Raw genomic sequence first — 16363 nt, 5'->3', positions numbered from 1 at the left:
ACCGACTCCATACCCTCCCCAATCGCTCTCTGGATCTGGTCAACATGCTGTCCTCCTTGCGCTGGCTCAGAGCCATCGCCACTCTGCTGCTCGCAGCGTTACTCGTCGTGGCAGGACCACTTCCTTCGTACGATCCATCTGTTTTATCCTTGACCGAAGGCAACTTCACCCGCTCGGTCGACAACGGCGCTTGGCTCATCGAGTTCTACTCCCCACACTGTGGACACTGTAAGAGGTTCGCACCCACCTTTCACGACCTAGCAGATGATAATCGACACCTCGAAGACTCTTCCAACTTCCACATTGCTCGCGTCAATTGCATCGCTCAAGGCGATCTGTGCGTGCGACACAACATCGACGCCTACCCGTCGCTCGAACTGTTCCGGGAAGGCAGGTGGCTCGAAAGCTATAACGGGGATCGCAGTTACGAGGATCTAGATGCGTACATTCAGGCACGAGCTGCAGACAATCGCAAGCTTATGGACGTCTTTAGCGCTTCGCATCATTTTTAAAGCTGCGCTGGCGCGGCTCTCTCCCTCATATACCCGGACCGCTCATTTCGCTCCATTTTTTATCTTTCACAGTGTATCCGTTCCCTTCCTCGTTGTACGACGACGCGCGTAACGGGCCGTCACAGCTTGAATCATCGACATGACCGAGATTGATCACCGGGGAATGAGGGAGTTTGTGCAGGTTGAGTTGAGGTTTGTACGAAGCTGTCTCCGAGTTCAGCTTGAGGATCTAACGCTTGAAAGGCGGGAAAATTCCGCGTCGAGACCCCCGTAAAAGTCGCTTTCTCCACAATCTGTCTGCGGCCGGCCTGTGCGCGGCGTTTATCATTCCTTGACCACCAGCTCGACCGTCGCTCCCTTCCTCATCCTTTGACTCGCTACACGAATCCGAGCGCATCATCGAAATCGTTGACCGTGCGCAACCATGGCGGCGCCGCTCTACACGACCGCGTCGGGTCAACTGTACCACGCCGGTAAAATCCTCATCGCAACCGTCGGACTTCCCGCACGAGGCAAAACGCATCTTTCCCACGCCATCGAACGATACCTCACATGGCTTGGCGTCAAATCAGGCGTGTTCTCGCTCGGCGATCACCGCCGAAAAGTTCTCGGTGGAGCCGACAAGATTCCATCCGACTACTTTGTCACTGGTCCCAAGAGTGAAGATACCGAAAAGCTGCGACGGCGCATCCTCGACGAATTCGACGATACTGTCATCGACTTCTTCTTCAACCAAGGCGGACAGGTCGTAGTGTACGACGCCAACAACTCGATTCAGAGTAGGAGATATGCAATTCGAGAGAAGTATGGCAAGCTTGGAGTACACGTCATGTTCTTGGAGAGCATCTGTACCGATCCCAAGGTGGTCGAGGCCAACGTTCGAAGCGTCAAGCTGAGCAGTCCTGATTACACCGATTGGGACCCCGAGAGAGCCATGCAGAACTACTACGAGCGCATCGCCGGACACGAAAAAACTTACGAGCCGATCGAAAATCCGAGCTTCCCGTACATCAAGCTCATCAACGTCGGAGAGCAGGTGGTGGTGAACAACATACAAGGCTACCTCCAATCGCGTATCGTGTTCTTCCTCATGAACATTCACAATCGACATCGAACCATCTACCTCGCTCGAGCGGGCGAGGCTCTGGTGGAGCACCTGTACAAGGCCGATGCGGATCTTTCTTCGCTCGGATGGGATTATGCCGACGAGCTGGCGCATCACATGGTCAACGTGCGAAGGAAGAAAGCCGGTCTCGAGCCGCTAGGGGCAGGCACGGGCGGAGGCAAAGCGAGCAAGGATAGCTTCATGGAGCAAGATAGCAAGGCGTTTGAAGTTTGGACCTCGCAACGCCGTAGGTCATCGCACACCGCCTATCCGCTCGCCGAGGCGGGATACAAGGTGATCGAACGCTCTCAGTTGAGCGAGATGAACCCGGGCATCGTCGATGGAATGACCGTCGATGAAGTGAAGCGGCGCTTCCCAGACGAGTACGAACGCAAGGTGCGCGAGCCCTACTCGCACCGTTTCCCACGCGCCGAATCGTACCACGACCTGTCGGTTCGCTTGGAGCCGATCATCTTCGAACTAGAACGAACACGAAACGATGTGCTCATCATCGGTCAGTCCTCGGTCCTGCGGTGTCTCATCGCCTACCTGCAAGGCTTGCAGCCTCACGAGATCCCGAGCATCCAGGTAAGGGAGGGTCAGTTGATCGAGATCCTACCCCAGGCGTACGGAGTGAAAACGGAGGTGCACGAGTTTTGGGATCCCGTCGCAAGGAGGAAGGAGCGCGATGCGGCATTCGATGATTTGGGAGAAGAGGGGGAGGTTCACAGGGCCAAGAAGAATCTGGTACACATCAACGAGATGGTCCTGACGAGCGATGGATCGGCAGCGACGGAGGAAGGTCAGAAAGCAGACAGTCGTGCTGCCAGTCAGTCACCTGCGAGGCTGCAGTGGGCAAAGAGGAGGAACAGCTCGGGAAAGAGTCCAGAGGGGATCAGAGCAGATAGAGAGGCCATTCGTGCATTGGAGGCTCAGCTCAGGGAGAGTCAGATCAAGGAACACGCCGAACGACCAAATCTGTAGACGAGCAGCGCGGTGGTTCAAGACGCAGATCACAGAGATCGCAACATGGACTGTGAGGTATGGGACCTGTGTAGAATGTGTGGCATTGAGTCGGCATGCGTTCCTATTCGTCCTCAGAATCCTGAGCGAAGAAGTCGTCGCCTTTGACACCACCCGCCTCGGACGCATCGTCGTCGCTGCTCGGCATCTCGTGTTCCCGCTTGTTACTTGTTGTCTTGTCGGACTTCTTGTCCGTCTTTTGCTTGCTGGTGGCCTGCGAAGTTGCTTTGCCCGTACCGTTACTGCTGCTCGCCAGCTTCCTCAAGGTCCGACCCTTGCTACTCAGCTCGACTTCTACGTCCTGGCTGATCTGCCCGTCCTTGATCGCCTTCTTGACCGTCTGCAAATGCTGATACGCCATTTGCCTGCTCTTGTCCTTCTCCTTTGCATCGGGTGGACTCGGTCCCTCTTCTGCGTTGGGGAAGAGCGCCACGTACCTCAGATCGGCAGGATACTGAACCACATATTGCAAGAGCTCTCTCAGCCATTCCAGCAGAGTTTCTAGCTCCTCCTTGGACATCTTGGACTCCTTTGCCTTCTGCTTCCCGTATCCCGCATCATCGTCATCGCTAGCTTCGCCTTCCGAATCCGACCCTTGGGCAGACTTGCCGCTTTCCAACCGCGCCAAATTTCGTTTGCACCTCGCGATCCGCCGAACCAGCTTTTGCCTCTCGACGAACTTTACACGATGATAACGAGACGCGCGAGACTTTTCGACTTGTTTGCGAGACGCTACCTCCAGATCAGACTCGAGTGACTTGAGTCGACGCTCAGCTTCGATCTTGGTGCCGGGCGCTAGGTTGGGTTTGGCCAACAGACGCTTCGTTTGTCGGATCGAAGCTTTGATCTTGGATGCGCCAGGTGGACCGGGATTCGATGTTTGTGGCTTCTCGAAGCGTTGCTTCTTGGACGTGGATGAGGAGCCATTGGAGGTGGAAGTCGCAGACCGCTTGTGATATGGCTTGGAGCCAGTCCGCGAGGCGGAGTCCATCGAATCTGCGCCTCGTACGGCAGCTTTACCTTTGTTGTCCTTCGGCATTGTCAGTAGAGGGCAGAGTGAAAGAAGTCGTGGTTCTGGCAGGCAATGTGGAAGATGATGAAGGAGGAAGCAGAACACAAAAGCTCAATCGAGATACTTCCAGGGTCCACGAAAAAAAGTCGAGGCGAACTTTTCCACACAAATTGATTGTGGAGCACCGCCCGATCAACATCCCGATCAGACTCCCAGAGAATGCGGGTCGCACAGTCGTTGAAAGCGTCAAAAAGGTGCCGATGACGCAGTCGCGCTGCAGCGTGTGCAGGAACCATAGCATGACACGGATGCAGCTTATGCGCTTTGTTGGGGAAGCCGGTTCGTTCTACCTCGCTCATCCGCTCCTCCCTCTCCACATCCTACACCTCCACGACACCATCCTTTCCACTATCCACGTTTCGCAGCATACACGACCTCCAAAGCATCAAGATTAGCAGATCGGCGGACATGCTTTTGTTCAATCAAACCACACCACTCTAGAGCCAACACCCAGATCATCCCCGAAAGTGCACCTCGACATCGCTCCTGTACGCGCAACGTGGTTGATGCCTTTCCCGCACTCGGAGCACGATTTGACTCTGTATCGAAATCTCTTGAATACCTTGTAGCACCATGGCGTCTATCTTCAGGCGTCGTCAGCAGCCGAATCCGGCCTCGCTGTCGATCGTCAACGACCTGGCGCCAAACGCAGTTGCATCCTCTTCATCTTCCCCACCTCCGGCAGATCCATCGGCACCGGCTCCTCGAAGTCGCACGGTGCCACCAAGCGGATCGTTTTCGGACAGATCTCACGTCAAGACAGCGTCCAAACGTCGACGCAGTCTTGGCAACATTCTTTCGCCCTCCCTGTTCCCACGGACGCCCGAAGAGGAGCTGGATCCGCTCCTCACGGAAGAGTATGCCGATCCGGACCACATGGAAGCTTTCCGAACAGCGCTAGCCACGGATCTCGGACAGCAGGAGTACCAACCTACTTCGTCCTCCCACATCACAGGCTCGTCCTCTTGGAGCGTGTTCGGGTACGGTAATGCGGCCAAGTCTCCTACAGAGATTGGCCAGTCGGCTGCCGCTGCTGCCCCAGCAGCTGCCGTTTCAGAGCCAAAGTCACCAGCCATGACCGCTCCATCCGGTACTCGTGCCTCCAATCCTCGCAAAGTAGGCAGGATTGCCGCCGCCTCTGATTTTGCGCCCATCAATGAAAAGGTCTCGCGCAAGAGCAGGAAGGGCCGCGCTGTGGACTCGGGCACCAGAGAAGGCTTCGTCTTTCACACGCTGCGGTGGCCACTTCTCGTCGGCGTCTTCGTCATCATCAGCCTCGAATTCCTGCTGTACGTTCTCGTGCGTCAGCTTGTGAATGTCATCGAATATTCGGTAGCATGGCGAGGCAAGAAGGGCCAATTGCGCAAACGCATGCGCTCAGCTTCCAACTACACGGAATGGAAGGAAGCTGCGCTCGAGCAGGACGACTTTCTCGGCTACGAAAAATGGAAGACCGAAGACGGTAGTGGATTTTACGATTGGATCCTGGTCAAGAAGGTCAAGACCTCGCTCAAGAACTTCCGTGAGAAGGACGATGCTGAAAATCTGCTCGGCGTTCTCGACCTTTGTTTGCGAAACAACTTTGCTGGTACGGAAAACTTTCGTCTCTACTCCGAGACCTACTTCGGCACAAAGTACTTGGTGGAGAGCTACTTGGCAGAGATCGAGACAGCGCTAGCATACATCGAGAACACGGACAAGGTGCCGTTGGAGACCAAGCGCAGCTTCTACCGCACCGTCAGCAAAAACCTCGGTCGTAGCGCACTCTGCCTCTCGGGCGGCGCCAGCTTTGGCTATTACCACATTGGTGTCGTACGAGCTCTGCTCGATGCCAATCTGCTTCCAAAGGTGGTGACCGGAACCTCTGCTGGTGGTCTCATCGCTGCACTGACTTGCACGAGGACCGACCAAGAGCTGCGGGAAATGCTCGTCCCTGCGTTAGCGGACCGCATCACAGCGTGCGAGGAGCCCATCTCGGTTTGGGCCCGACGAGCGTGGACTACGGGAGCGCGATTCGACACGGTTAAGTGGGCCGAAAAGGCGAGCTTCTTCACCATGGGAAGCATGACCTTCAAAGAGGCGTATGAGCGCACAGGCAAGGTGCTCTGCATCTCGGTCATCCCGGCCGACCGTCACTCGCCTGTGAAACTGCTCAACTACGTCACTGCACCCGACTGCGTCATCTGGAGCAGTCTGCTGGCATCGGCCGCTGTTCCGGGTATCCTCAACCCTGTGTGTCTGATGCAGAAGCGAAGAGGTAGCGACGAGATCGTACCTTGGAACTGGGGCCATCGCTTCAAGGATGGATCTCTTCGCGTCGACATCCCGCTGCAAGACTTGCATGCTTTTTTCAACGTCAACTACCCGATCGTCAGTCAGGTCAACCCTCACGTCCACCTCTTCCATTTCGGCTCGAAAGGCTCTCCCGGTCGACCGACAGCGCACCGTAAGGGCAAAGGCTGGCGCGGCGGATTCATCCTCTCCGCGTCCGAGCGTATCCTCAAGCTCAACCTTTCGATGAACTTCAAGATCCTGCGCGACCTCGATCTGCTTCCGGCTATTCTAGGTCAGGATTGGTCGAGTGTGTTCTTGCAGAGGTTTGGTGGTGCCGTCACCATCCTGCCAAAGACAAGAGCCTGGGACTGGGTGCGCATCCTGTCTGACCCAGATCGAAAGGAGTTGTCACGAATGATGAGCGTGGGTAAGAGTGTGACCTTCCCCAAGCTGCACATGATCGAAAACAGAGTTCGGCTTGAGAGGGCGATCGAGCAAGGAAGAAAGGCTTGCCGAAAAGCTTCACGAGCCAGCAACGGCAAAGTCGAGCGGTCTCCGGTCAGCAACAATGTCCAGCCTTTGGCCGCGATCGATGGGGCATCTAGGACGAGCGGCGAGAGCGTTTCGCGACCGCAAGCTGGTCCGAGGAGTGCAACGTCGTTGCCGAGCGATACGGACAACGACGATTTCTTCATGAGCAAGGAGGTGCTGGGATTAACAAAGGTCGCTGGATCGGCGCGGAGGGATGGGCTTGTCAGTTCGGCCATTGGTACGCCGGACAGTGTTGGTCATATTCACGAAGACGGTGGAGCGAAAGCAAAGGGTGGTTCGGCTTCTCGACCCAAGCCGTACCCGACGTATTCGCGATACTTGATCGACTCGCACAACGCCGAGTCTCGTGCCGAGGGAGATCAGCCACAGGAGGAAGAACCCGATCGTGCGGTTCGCGAATGGCTCGATCGATCGCAGGAACAGGATCGAGGCTCGGCGAACGAGGCAGAGGCAGCGGTGGACGAAGATCAAGTGCGCGGTTCGAGTCAGATCCCTTTCTTCTCTGCAGCGGTGCAGTCCGAGGGTGTTCGCAGGAATGGGAACGGAAATGGAAACGGACCCGAGAAGCGGTCGCACAGACCAAGCTTTGGTTCGTCTCCGATCCACCAGAGGTTGAGGACTTGGCACGGAAAGAGCAAACACAGCTGGGACGATCGAAGTCAGGATTTCGGGGATCTGGATGAAGAGACGGCGCTGGATGAGGATGATAGGGGGATATATGAGAGCAGCAGCGCTGACGAGTCGGATGCTTGATCGGCGAAGGTGATCGTTCGTCCCAAACCAGCATCGCAATAACAGTCTTTGCACAAGGAAGGCATACTTCCGTTGGTGTGGGCAGTGTGTGCTGTCGATGCTAGTTTGAGCATTGTCGAGGGTGGTCGAGCCTGCAGTGATTTTACAATCTAACAATGGCAGCCAGGCAGTAAAGTGCCGCCCGAGAGACAATGGCGGAGGCAAGTCTAGCCTCGGAAAAGGAAAAGTGTCCCGCTCCTGCAATTTGTCAGTTACCGGCGAGGGTTGCACAGTCTCACTTTGCCGGTTCACTTTGCCTTCTCGCGCACGGTGGCCACGTCGCTCTCTCGCCAGAAGGCGAAGGTCGACTTCATATTTCATCTCGCAACCTTGTCACATCCTTCGTCCCTTCGTCCCCACTTGTCCCTCTGCCCTCGTCGCATAAAAAGGAGATCTCAAATCTCCTCTTCGTTCATTCAAGATGAAGTCCATTCTCTCACTCACAACACTCTTGACTCTAGTCGCAGCGCTAGCAGTGCTCCTCGTCACAATGCCTTACACCTCGGCTTCTACCACCGAGCCTGTGGTCACCACCAAGGTGTACTTCGACATCTCGCACGACAACAAGGATGTCGGACGAATCGTACTCGGTCTGTACGGGAACGACGTGCCCAAGACCGCCGAGAACTTCCGAGCTCTGGCCACTGGTGAGAAGGGCTTCGGTTACAAGGGCTCCAAGTTCCACCGTGTCATCAGCAACTTTATGATCCAAGGTGGCGATTTCGAACGTGGAGACGGTCGAGGCGGTTACTCTATCTACGGTGGAAAGTTTGATGACGAGAACTTCAAGCTCAAGCATACCGGCCCGGGTGTACTGTCGATGGCCAACGCCGGTCCCAACACCAACGGTGCCCAGTTCTTCATTTGCACAGTCAAGACGAGCTGGTTGGACGGCAGACACGTGGTGTTCGGCAGGATCGTGGAGGGTATGGACGTAGTCAAGTACATCGAGAACGTCCCTAAGGGCTACGGCGACAAGCCGGTGGCAGATGTGATCGTTAAGGACTCGGGTGAATTGTCCGCTGATGAAAAGGTGAAGGACGAACTCTAAACACCCTCAACATCGGAGCTCGAGGCTCCAACGAAGCCGGAACTGGTCGCCTTGACGCCCAACTGCACGACTGGAAAAGGTCTTCGTTGGTCGGGCTCGGGCTCAGATCGTTTCTCCCCGCCCTCTCTTGAAAATATGTCAGAAAGAACAGCATTTATTGAAATATACATCTTGCTCTTCTTCTCTTCTCCGTGTGCCACCTTCCGCAATCCCATCGTCGATCCGCAGCAAGATTCACTTGCAACGACTCCAACCTCCGCAGCCGCGGTGGCGGTGGCGGGCGCATCAACAACCTCTCTCATTGAAGCCTCCTCGAAAGACGCTTCTTCAGGAGGATCCGCCACGTCCGGCGAACCCAACAACGGCGGATCGTTCTTCTTCCTGCTGCTCATTTTGGCGGGCGTAGCAGCAGGCGTGGGTGTGTGGAAGCTGGGTGGGGTCGAGCAGACCAAGTTGCAGCTCAGGAGGGTAGCAGGTCAGCTGAAGGAGAGGGTGGGTGGTGCGGGTGGGTCGTACAGTCAGATTGGCGGGTTGCCGAGATAGATGCGCATCGCGGATGCTAATCCGACTCTCAATGGCATTTGTCAGCATCAGCAGGTGTGTGTCGAGATAGAACCATGGTGCTTCGCTTAGTGAATTTGCTACAGCATTGTCAACTCAACCCGCGAATCGTGTTTCTCGATCGTCTCGCAGAGCGCCCTCTCAGGCTTCCGACATCTCATTGTTTTAACCGCTCAACATGAAGCTCGTTCCGCTGTACGCCATCGTCAATCCACCGAGCGCCGGTCTCAGCCTGATCAACGCACCTGCCGCATTGGGCAAAGCCTCTCCCGCGTTTTTGCTAACACTCGGGAAGACACGGCGCGGTAAAACTGAACGAATGGTAGCCTGCGGAGGTCAGAGAGAATCAAGGGTCCAAGATCTCTTCCGATCCTCCACTCTCGAACTTTTTTTGCTTCTTGGTCTTTCATCACATCGGCGATTTCTTCTGCCGGTCACGCAACATCTTCGGACTGAACCCGACACCTCGCGAACTGCCGTGAGCTGGCATCACGCTTGAAGAAAGGATTTGGAGCGCGTTCTGAACCCGAAGAGAACGAGGTGCGGTAGCTGTGCTTGCAGCCAGAGGAGAACATGTAGATTCGGATGTCGGCCAAACCCGAGTGTCGAGCACAAAGGGACTCAATCGGAAATTTTGTCTGGCGAACCTGCCCGAAAAGTTTCCACGTCAAACTGTGATAAAAGAGAGAGAGGCAACCAGGTGTAAGTCGGGTGAGCAGCGTGTGTCCTTCTTGGAGCAGCGTGTGGGTGACTGATTCTTGTGAGTCTTGCATACAATGTACAGCACTGCCTTGTCGTTGACATTCGCTCCTGTCATGTTTCCTGACTCGTTCTCTTTCGCATAGCATCGCACGGCATCTCGTCTCAGCATCTCAACATTTCATCATCATCGGAGGAACGGATCGACCGAGGCTTTTACGAACACCCCGGACTCGTGCTGCAACGACCTCGATTTTCGTTCTCTACCCTGTACACTCTTTCAGGATCGATTCTTGCTGCTGTTACGAAGAACTCTGGACGGCTGCAGGACAACGTCGCCGGAACCATGACTCTATTGGTATAAAGCTCCACCACTCCGTCGCCGAATCGTAAAGAGGTCGGTTGGCTACGCTCTCTCGAGAGCGTTCGGCGGTGCTTCTCATCCATGCCTCGCTCCGATCAAGTCGCTGTGCAGCGCAATGGCCATCTCGATCGCCATCATGTCTCCCCTTCAGCGATCACAGCGACGCCTGCCCCGGACTACTCCACATGCCGGCCGTTCGATATCACACCCGAAGTCTTTCGTCGATTCATGTCCTTCGAAAGCGTTGCGCCTCCAACGCTCGTGCCTGCAATAGATCCCTGCTCCGACTTCAGCGGTACTTCTCGCGACTTTGTTTCCAACAATGGCACAACGCCTTCATCAGCAAACGGGATTTTCCCAGCGCCAGGCACACTTCGACGCCCCATCCGAGGAATGCCGAAGAAATCCTTATTGTCGGATGCAACCATCGCCTCGCTATCAGCCAGAACAAGTGCTTGGAATCATTCGCATGTTCCACGGTCGGACGCAGGAGGGACAGCTGTGAAGACATCGTGCTCGGAGGTCGAGCCGTCTCCTCAGCCCGACCCGATACCCATCTCAGCTTCTAGGAACTCGCAGGCCCCATCGGCGCTTGCACATTACTTTCAGCAGCTGCAAGTTTCGACCGAGGGCCAGACTTTAGATTCAGATGCTTCTGCCACGTCCTTCCGGCAAGACGAGGCAATCATCCAGAAAGTTTCACCTTCCAAAATGGAAACGCCCTTTCGCTTCCCGTCACTGCCTCCCCACTTGATCGACGAAGGCTTTCACTACCGTCAACGCGCGGCTCAGTTCATCCTGCTATATAGTCAACAGGCGACCCGAGAGCAACTGTCAAGATGCAACCTTCTGTCTCTTCCGCTCATGGCGCGGGACCCTGGCACCACCTCCAGGTCTGTCGGCACCAGCAGGCGGACGACGGCCACTCAGCGTTCCAGTCAGCACGAACATGAGCATCCCAGCTCTGCGCACGACGAGGACAGCGACAGCAATCACTCTCATCATCACACCAACATCGCCTCGGACGACGATGGCGAATACCTCGACTTTGATACCTGCCGCACCGTGCATCTTGGCAACAAGAAGAAGCGGAAAAGCAGTCGTTTCAGCAATTCCGGCTTGCCTTCCCTTAGCAATGGCGATCGTTGCTTCACAGAGCATCCTCACGTCGACAGCACTCCTTCATCCCATTCCAACGACTTGGCTGCAGGCGACCTAATCAAATCTCAAAGTCGTGCACTTGTTGACAAGACCAACATGTCACATAACCTGCCTCTTCAGTCATCCGTCGCTGTCGCCGACAAGCATCCACAAGCCGGCTTCGTTCCTTCCAAACCGGCTTCGGTTCAACCTCACACTTTCGTCCGACTTCCGTTCAGACAGACGAGCGGCGAGCGGCATACATCGATTCTTCGGAAACGCATCAGAGCCCGTCTAGCTCCCATCTTTGGCCGCAGAAGGCTTGATCGGTGGCAGCAGCAGCTGAGAACCCAGCAAGAGGTTCAGACGCGGCAAGAGGCAAACGCTTTGCACGACGTAGACAAGAGAGACGCGGGTTCTCCGGAGAGAAAAGCTCCGCCGAAACGTGTCTCCAAAGCCGGCAAGAGAGCACAAGCTATTCGAGGCGGCAACTCGTCTGTCAGACCACTCACCATAGCTGAGATACGCGCAAGAGCCGCAGCTGCCTCTGAAGGATCGCCTAACATACCTGTCAAAAGCTCATCGAGACCTGCGTCGTCATCGCCAAATGGTCGGATCGTCACGAATGATGCAAAGCAGCGCTCGTCATCTCCTAGCGAAAGCCTCGAACGTCCGCCAAGTGTGAAGCCGAGTCCTCCAGCAGCGATTCAGGCTAAGGGAGGTCAGCTCTCTACAGCATCCGAAGGCGCAGCAGCAGACAACGACGTGACAGTGTCACAGCAGAAGATTTCTGCACCGACGTCGAGTTTCGACTTTCGAATGTCCTCCGCTGTGACGCTCCGCCTTCGTGAGTTGCGCTCCCAGCTCGATGCGGCTACACGACATCCCTCCAATACGGTAGAAGAAGGAAACGTGCGCCCTGGTGCAAACGGTCTCTCGCCTGCTGCACTCCGCTCCGCCCGATCTTCACCTCCGAGGAATGGCAACGATCGTGGAGACCTCCGTGTCACAGACCAGTCTCATCGACACGCCTATCGTTCACCGTCCCTGGTGCATGGCGGATCGAGCCTTCGACAAGCTGACGACGTTCTCCGTACGAGCAATGCAGAATCACGTCTGGTCTCCCGGAGTGTCAAGGACCAGAAGGCACCATCGCTTGCAACAGGATCCGAAGCTCGTAGCCGGACGCTCACGACGCATCGGGGTCAGCAACAAAGCACGACAGCTTCGCCGAACTCGACATCTACCCCGGCGTCAGTGAACGGCGACAGAGCGCCGGCCAGTCGCCGCACAGCAGCACAAAAAACCCCGTCGAGGAAGCGCGACACAGCTTGCAAGCACGGGCATGCAAATGGTCACGGTCGTCCGCACGGGTCCGGATCTGCTCTTTTCACCGACGACGACTGGATCTGCGTGTTTTGCGAGTACGAGCTGTACTACGGCGAGACTCCGCTCATGTTGCGGGCCTGCCGCAACCGCAAAAAGTTGGTCGAGAAGAAGAGCAAGGTCAAGAGCAAGGCCCAAGCTGCGCTTCAGAAGAAAGCCAGTAACAAGACCCATGTCAATGGCTGTCATCACGATCATGATCACGAGCACGAGCACGACCACGGTCACACGTGTCATCACGATCGTAGCAGCGTCAGCGGATCCGACGACTGTTGCTGTCACGACCACGATCACGATCACAGTCACCGTGGTGACTGTGGGCATGGATCTGATTGGAACACAGAGGGCCGACATCGAGCACAACCTCAGTCAAGAAGCTCCCATCACGTAGATGGCTCGGCCACAGACGAGCATTTGCATCGCGAACGATGCGACTGTGGCAACTCGATCCATTCCAGTGACTTTGGAGACGAAGACAGATGACCTTACCTCCCACTAAATCCAGCATCTTTCACAGCATCTCTCTGCATCCATTCAAACATTACGCATAAGCATTCACAGACTCACTTCATTTCATTCAAGCACACACCTTAAACAAGAATTGTCATCAGATACGCTCGTGATCGTAACCAAAGACGTCTATTGCAAAGAAGCCAAAACTTGAGACGAAGCGTGACTTGAACTATAAAAGAAAAACGTTCTCCCCGGGAGAACGTGGCGCAGCAAGACGTCCAGTGTGACGCCTTTGGACAACACTGGCGCGCGCGCAAAGCAGAACAACAAGAAGCAGAGCAAGAGAAATGAAAGCAGGTGTGAAGCCGGGGCTGCAAGGTTGCGATGCCCGAAGAAGAGGATTGGTATAGCGAGCGTGTTGACGGTTACTTGAAGCGGGAGGCTGTGAAGATCCGTTGCGAAATAACTACGACTTGGATGGAAGGGGACCCGGATTGTGGATGTGCAAGAGCGAGAGATGCAGAGCGCCGCCGAACCGGAGGGCGTAAGAGAGGCACCGGAAGGTGGGCGATGAGGGAGTGGGACCTGCCAGGTCAAATGAAGAACTCGTTTCAATTTGATGAAGCAGATGCGGTTGACGCGAACCGCAGCGTCGGTTCTGAATTATCGAGCTGACGATCTTAGTTGTTGGTGATCAGCTTGAAGTGGACGCCAGTGAGAACGCCTTGATCGAGAGGTGCAAGCTGCTTGAAGACCCCGCGGGATGCATCGAAATGTCCCCACTCGCACGAAGCGCAGTAGTCGACGATCTTTGCCGCCACCATCTTGCCGTTGTAGTGCAGGTGGACCCACTCGCCGCACTTGCCGTAACCACCGTTCGCCTTGACAGCGACGATTGCCGAGTTGTCGTTGGGGGTAGGACCGCCGCAGGCGGGGTTGTTCAGCTGGTTACCGCCGTACCAGGTGACCTTGCCGTTCTTGGCAACCCAGTCGCGCTCCTCGAGCTCGCCTCCGACAGAGCGGGCGGCAGCCTCGACGTGGCGAGCCTTGCGCTCGAACGATCGCTCGCCAAGAACCTCAAGACCAGACTCGTTGGTGTCGATAGCGGCGGCGATGGCCGCAGACGCGGAAAGGAGGGTGAAGAGGGCGGTGGTGAACTTCATTGTGACAGAAAGACGATGTCGAGAAGAGAGAGTGGTGTTGACAGCGGAAAGTTGGAAGGAGTGTAGGATGCGATGGAGATGCGATATATATTGGAAGAACCAGCCTTCTCAGATCGCAAGGGTAGTGAAAGGGAGGATTGGCAGGGCGAGAGGAGGGTTAGAAGCCAGTGTAGAGTTGCGATGAGAAGACGAAGTCGAGAAACGGGGTTGGTGATGGAGGAAAACGAGGGTGGTGATCAGTCGGAGGCTTAATTCAGGAAGAAGCGAGCGGTAAAAGACGGGGACGGGCGTTCCGATAGGAAGGGAAGTGGGACTGTAGAGGAGAACGTGTGAGGATAGGAGGGAGGGATTGTTGAAACAAGAAGAAACAGAGCATTGGCCGTCGAAATGTCTCAGGTAGGTGGAACCCTGGAAAGTGCTTGGCCACGATCTACTCAAAGTGGGGTGCTCCCGCCAAACTCCAGGTGTGCGACCATCTTTCCCTTTGCGACGCTTTCTTCGCTGCCTGCTCTCACACAAGACCAGTCAATCGTCGGAAGCTACATTTCACAATGTCGAAACAAAGACTCGACGAGAGTCGAAAGTGCAGCGGCGTCGATGGGCCGGCGGCCAACAGACGAGGGGCTTTTCCAGAAGGATGAAACGAGGGAAGGGTTCCTGAGCCGAATTCGATCCGAGCAGACTACTGCAGAGATGTTTACTTCCGTCCAACCCCTAGGGCGCAGTACCGCAGGACCTGAGAATGTTCCGTCTGTCCCTTTCACCCACTGGCATCGACGGTTCTGGCGCCAACTAACGATGGCCTGCCAACAGAGACGGCCCGCGTACAGACAGGCGAGAAGCGGAACATTCTGGCGAGCGTCGCATCCCATCATGACGCCGCTCATGCAAGCGCCTCTGATGTCCGTGTCATGATCGTCTCTTGCCGCTGCAAACATCTCTGCAAAGCGTCAGTCAGCGAGAGACGGTGGCCGGCACGGACATGCGAAGCGGACTCGAGTGCAAGTACACGCATGGATCGGCGGTTGAATCTCATGCGGCGCCGTGCAGCAGGGAGTCTTTCTTTGGTTGGCCATACGGTTAGGAGCAGCATGCATCAAAAGCCTTTGTGTGCAGCGACTACAAATGTCAACAGAATCGCTTGGTAAAAGGAAAAGTGCCCAGCCCGCCGAGTGAAGCTGTCTGGTAGGCGTTGCAGATCACACGGAAGATCCTATCATGGCTGCAACCGAGCTCGAAGCGAGTCAACAACTTTGTTTACAAGATTGAGTGGACCTCGGCCCGTGCCGTCCGGCCACCGCGGGCGCAAAACGGCGGTGCGCCGGTCGCGGCCGTCGGGCGGCACTCTATTCAAATTCAAATTTGAAGTCTGATCTGAATTACCGCTTGAAACAGTAGATGCAACCGAACCTTCCCTTTTGGAAAGCTATCCAAAGGCGCCAGAGCCGTGGTTCATGTTCCTGATCAGCGTTCAGCGCACCAGCGGCAGACTTTCTTTTTCTGGCAACAAGCAACGTGTCTGGTTCTGTGAGAACCTGCTGTGATTGTATTGAGGCTGTAAAGTGATCTTGCGCCCATCGGACCTCGAGGTCGCCGGCATTTCCATCATGCTTCAAGCCGCATTCAACATCTCGTGCTGCCGTCGATGCCAACAATTTCCGCTGCCAAAGCTGTTCATCGGCGCTTGCTAGTGTGGGGTCGATAACCATACTTTGTCGATGTCTTTCGGCCCATCACCGTTGATGACAGGTTCAAAGGTAAAACCTGTGCCCGCGCCCTTCATGGTCGACGGCTCAGGTGGCGGGCTAACTGCTCTGGGTTCGGGACCCAAGGCACACCTTTCGAACTTCGAATCCCGTGATCTCAAACATTCCTCCATTTCACATCTGCGACAACGAAAACAAGATTGTTTGGTGAGAGAAGCTACCGTACACGTCAAAAATCCTTCGATCCCGCGAATTTTCAAAACGACAAGCGGGCCAATAGTGTGGTGTCGCATTGGATTTTAGGCGATTGGTCTGAGACACACCCTCGATTTTATGTGGTCAGTCCTGGACGCCGGTGGGATGCGCCAAAGCATGGTCTCTGTGGCCTGTCTCGCACTTCTCAACCTACCTCGTGGCGATTGTCCGTTTTGGCCGGACTTGTGAGTTGAGCTCAGCTCGCAGCCCGATGCATCTGGTTTTGGTACGGATCTAGTCGGTGTTAATTATACG

At 55.6% G+C, this 16363-nt stretch overlaps 9 protein-coding genes across 9 annotated transcripts; 7 read left to right on the top strand and 2 right to left on the bottom strand.

Annotated features, from left to right (window-relative positions):
• Positions 1–44: 44 nt before the first annotated feature.
• Positions 45–512, top strand: PHSY_004849 (protein disulfide isomerase; the record flags this gene model as incomplete). The annotated part of the gene is made up of 1 exon (XM_012335461.1): positions 45–512. One exon carries the CDS (start codon positions 45–47, stop codon positions 510–512), a length of 468 nt encoding a protein of 155 aa, XP_012190851.1.
• A 424-nt stretch (positions 513–936) lies between these two features.
• On the top strand, positions 937–2601 carry PHSY_004848 (fructose-2,6-bisphosphatase; the record flags this gene model as incomplete). Its single annotated transcript, XM_012335460.1, has 1 exon — positions 937–2601. The coding sequence occupies one exon, from the start codon at positions 937–939 to the stop codon at positions 2599–2601; it is 1665 nt and encodes a 554-aa protein (XP_012190850.1).
• Positions 2602–2704: 103 nt separating this feature from the next.
• On the bottom strand, positions 2705–3631 carry PHSY_004847 (hypothetical protein; the record flags this gene model as incomplete). The annotated part of the gene is made up of 1 exon (XM_012335459.1): positions 2705–3631. One exon carries the CDS (start codon positions 3629–3631, stop codon positions 2705–2707), a length of 927 nt encoding a protein of 308 aa, XP_012190849.1.
• A 281-nt stretch (positions 3632–3912) lies between these two features.
• PHSY_004846 (triacylglycerol lipase) lies at positions 3913–7291 on the top strand (the record flags this gene model as incomplete). Its single annotated transcript, XM_012335458.1, has 2 exons — positions 3913–3991; positions 4398–7291. 2 exons carry the CDS (start codon positions 3913–3915, stop codon positions 7289–7291), a joined length of 2973 nt encoding a protein of 990 aa, XP_012190848.1.
• Positions 7292–7820: 529 nt separating this feature from the next.
• On the top strand, positions 7821–8381 carry PHSY_004845 (peptidyl-prolyl cis-trans isomerase; the record flags this gene model as incomplete). Its single annotated transcript, XM_012335457.1, has 1 exon — positions 7821–8381. The coding sequence occupies one exon, from the start codon at positions 7821–7823 to the stop codon at positions 8379–8381; it is 561 nt and encodes a 186-aa protein (XP_012190847.1).
• Positions 8382–9120: 739 nt separating this feature from the next.
• Positions 9121–10005, top strand: PHSY_004844 (t-SNARE complex subunit, syntaxin; the record flags this gene model as incomplete). The annotated part of the gene is made up of 2 exons (XM_012335456.1): positions 9121–9277; positions 9788–10005. The coding sequence occupies 2 exons, from the start codon at positions 9121–9123 to the stop codon at positions 10003–10005; spliced, it is 375 nt and encodes a 124-aa protein (XP_012190846.1).
• A 228-nt stretch (positions 10006–10233) lies between these two features.
• On the top strand, positions 10234–13014 carry PHSY_004843 (hypothetical protein; the record flags this gene model as incomplete). The annotated part of the gene is made up of 1 exon (XM_012335455.1): positions 10234–13014. One exon carries the CDS (start codon positions 10234–10236, stop codon positions 13012–13014), a length of 2781 nt encoding a protein of 926 aa, XP_012190845.1.
• A 354-nt stretch (positions 13015–13368) lies between these two features.
• Positions 13369–13659, top strand: PHSY_004842 (hypothetical protein; the record flags this gene model as incomplete). The annotated part of the gene is made up of 1 exon (XM_012335454.1): positions 13369–13659. The coding sequence occupies one exon, from the start codon at positions 13369–13371 to the stop codon at positions 13657–13659; it is 291 nt and encodes a 96-aa protein (XP_012190844.1).
• A 5-nt stretch (positions 13660–13664) lies between these two features.
• PHSY_004841 (expansin) lies at positions 13665–15856 on the bottom strand (the record flags this gene model as incomplete). Its single annotated transcript, XM_012335453.1, has 2 exons — positions 13665–14141; positions 15731–15856. The coding sequence occupies 2 exons, from the start codon at positions 15854–15856 to the stop codon at positions 13665–13667; spliced, it is 603 nt and encodes a 200-aa protein (XP_012190843.1).
• Between the last annotated feature and the right edge of the window lie 507 nt (positions 15857–16363).

This window comes from Pseudozyma hubeiensis, assembly GCF_000403515.1.
Source record: "Pseudozyma hubeiensis SY62 DNA, scaffold: PHS45, whole genome shotgun sequence".
NCBI lineage: Eukaryota > Fungi > Basidiomycota > Ustilaginomycetes > Ustilaginales > Ustilaginaceae > Pseudozyma > Pseudozyma hubeiensis.
The sequence above is the reverse complement of the archived record's forward strand: the minus strand, read 5'-3'. Positions and strand labels throughout refer to the sequence as shown.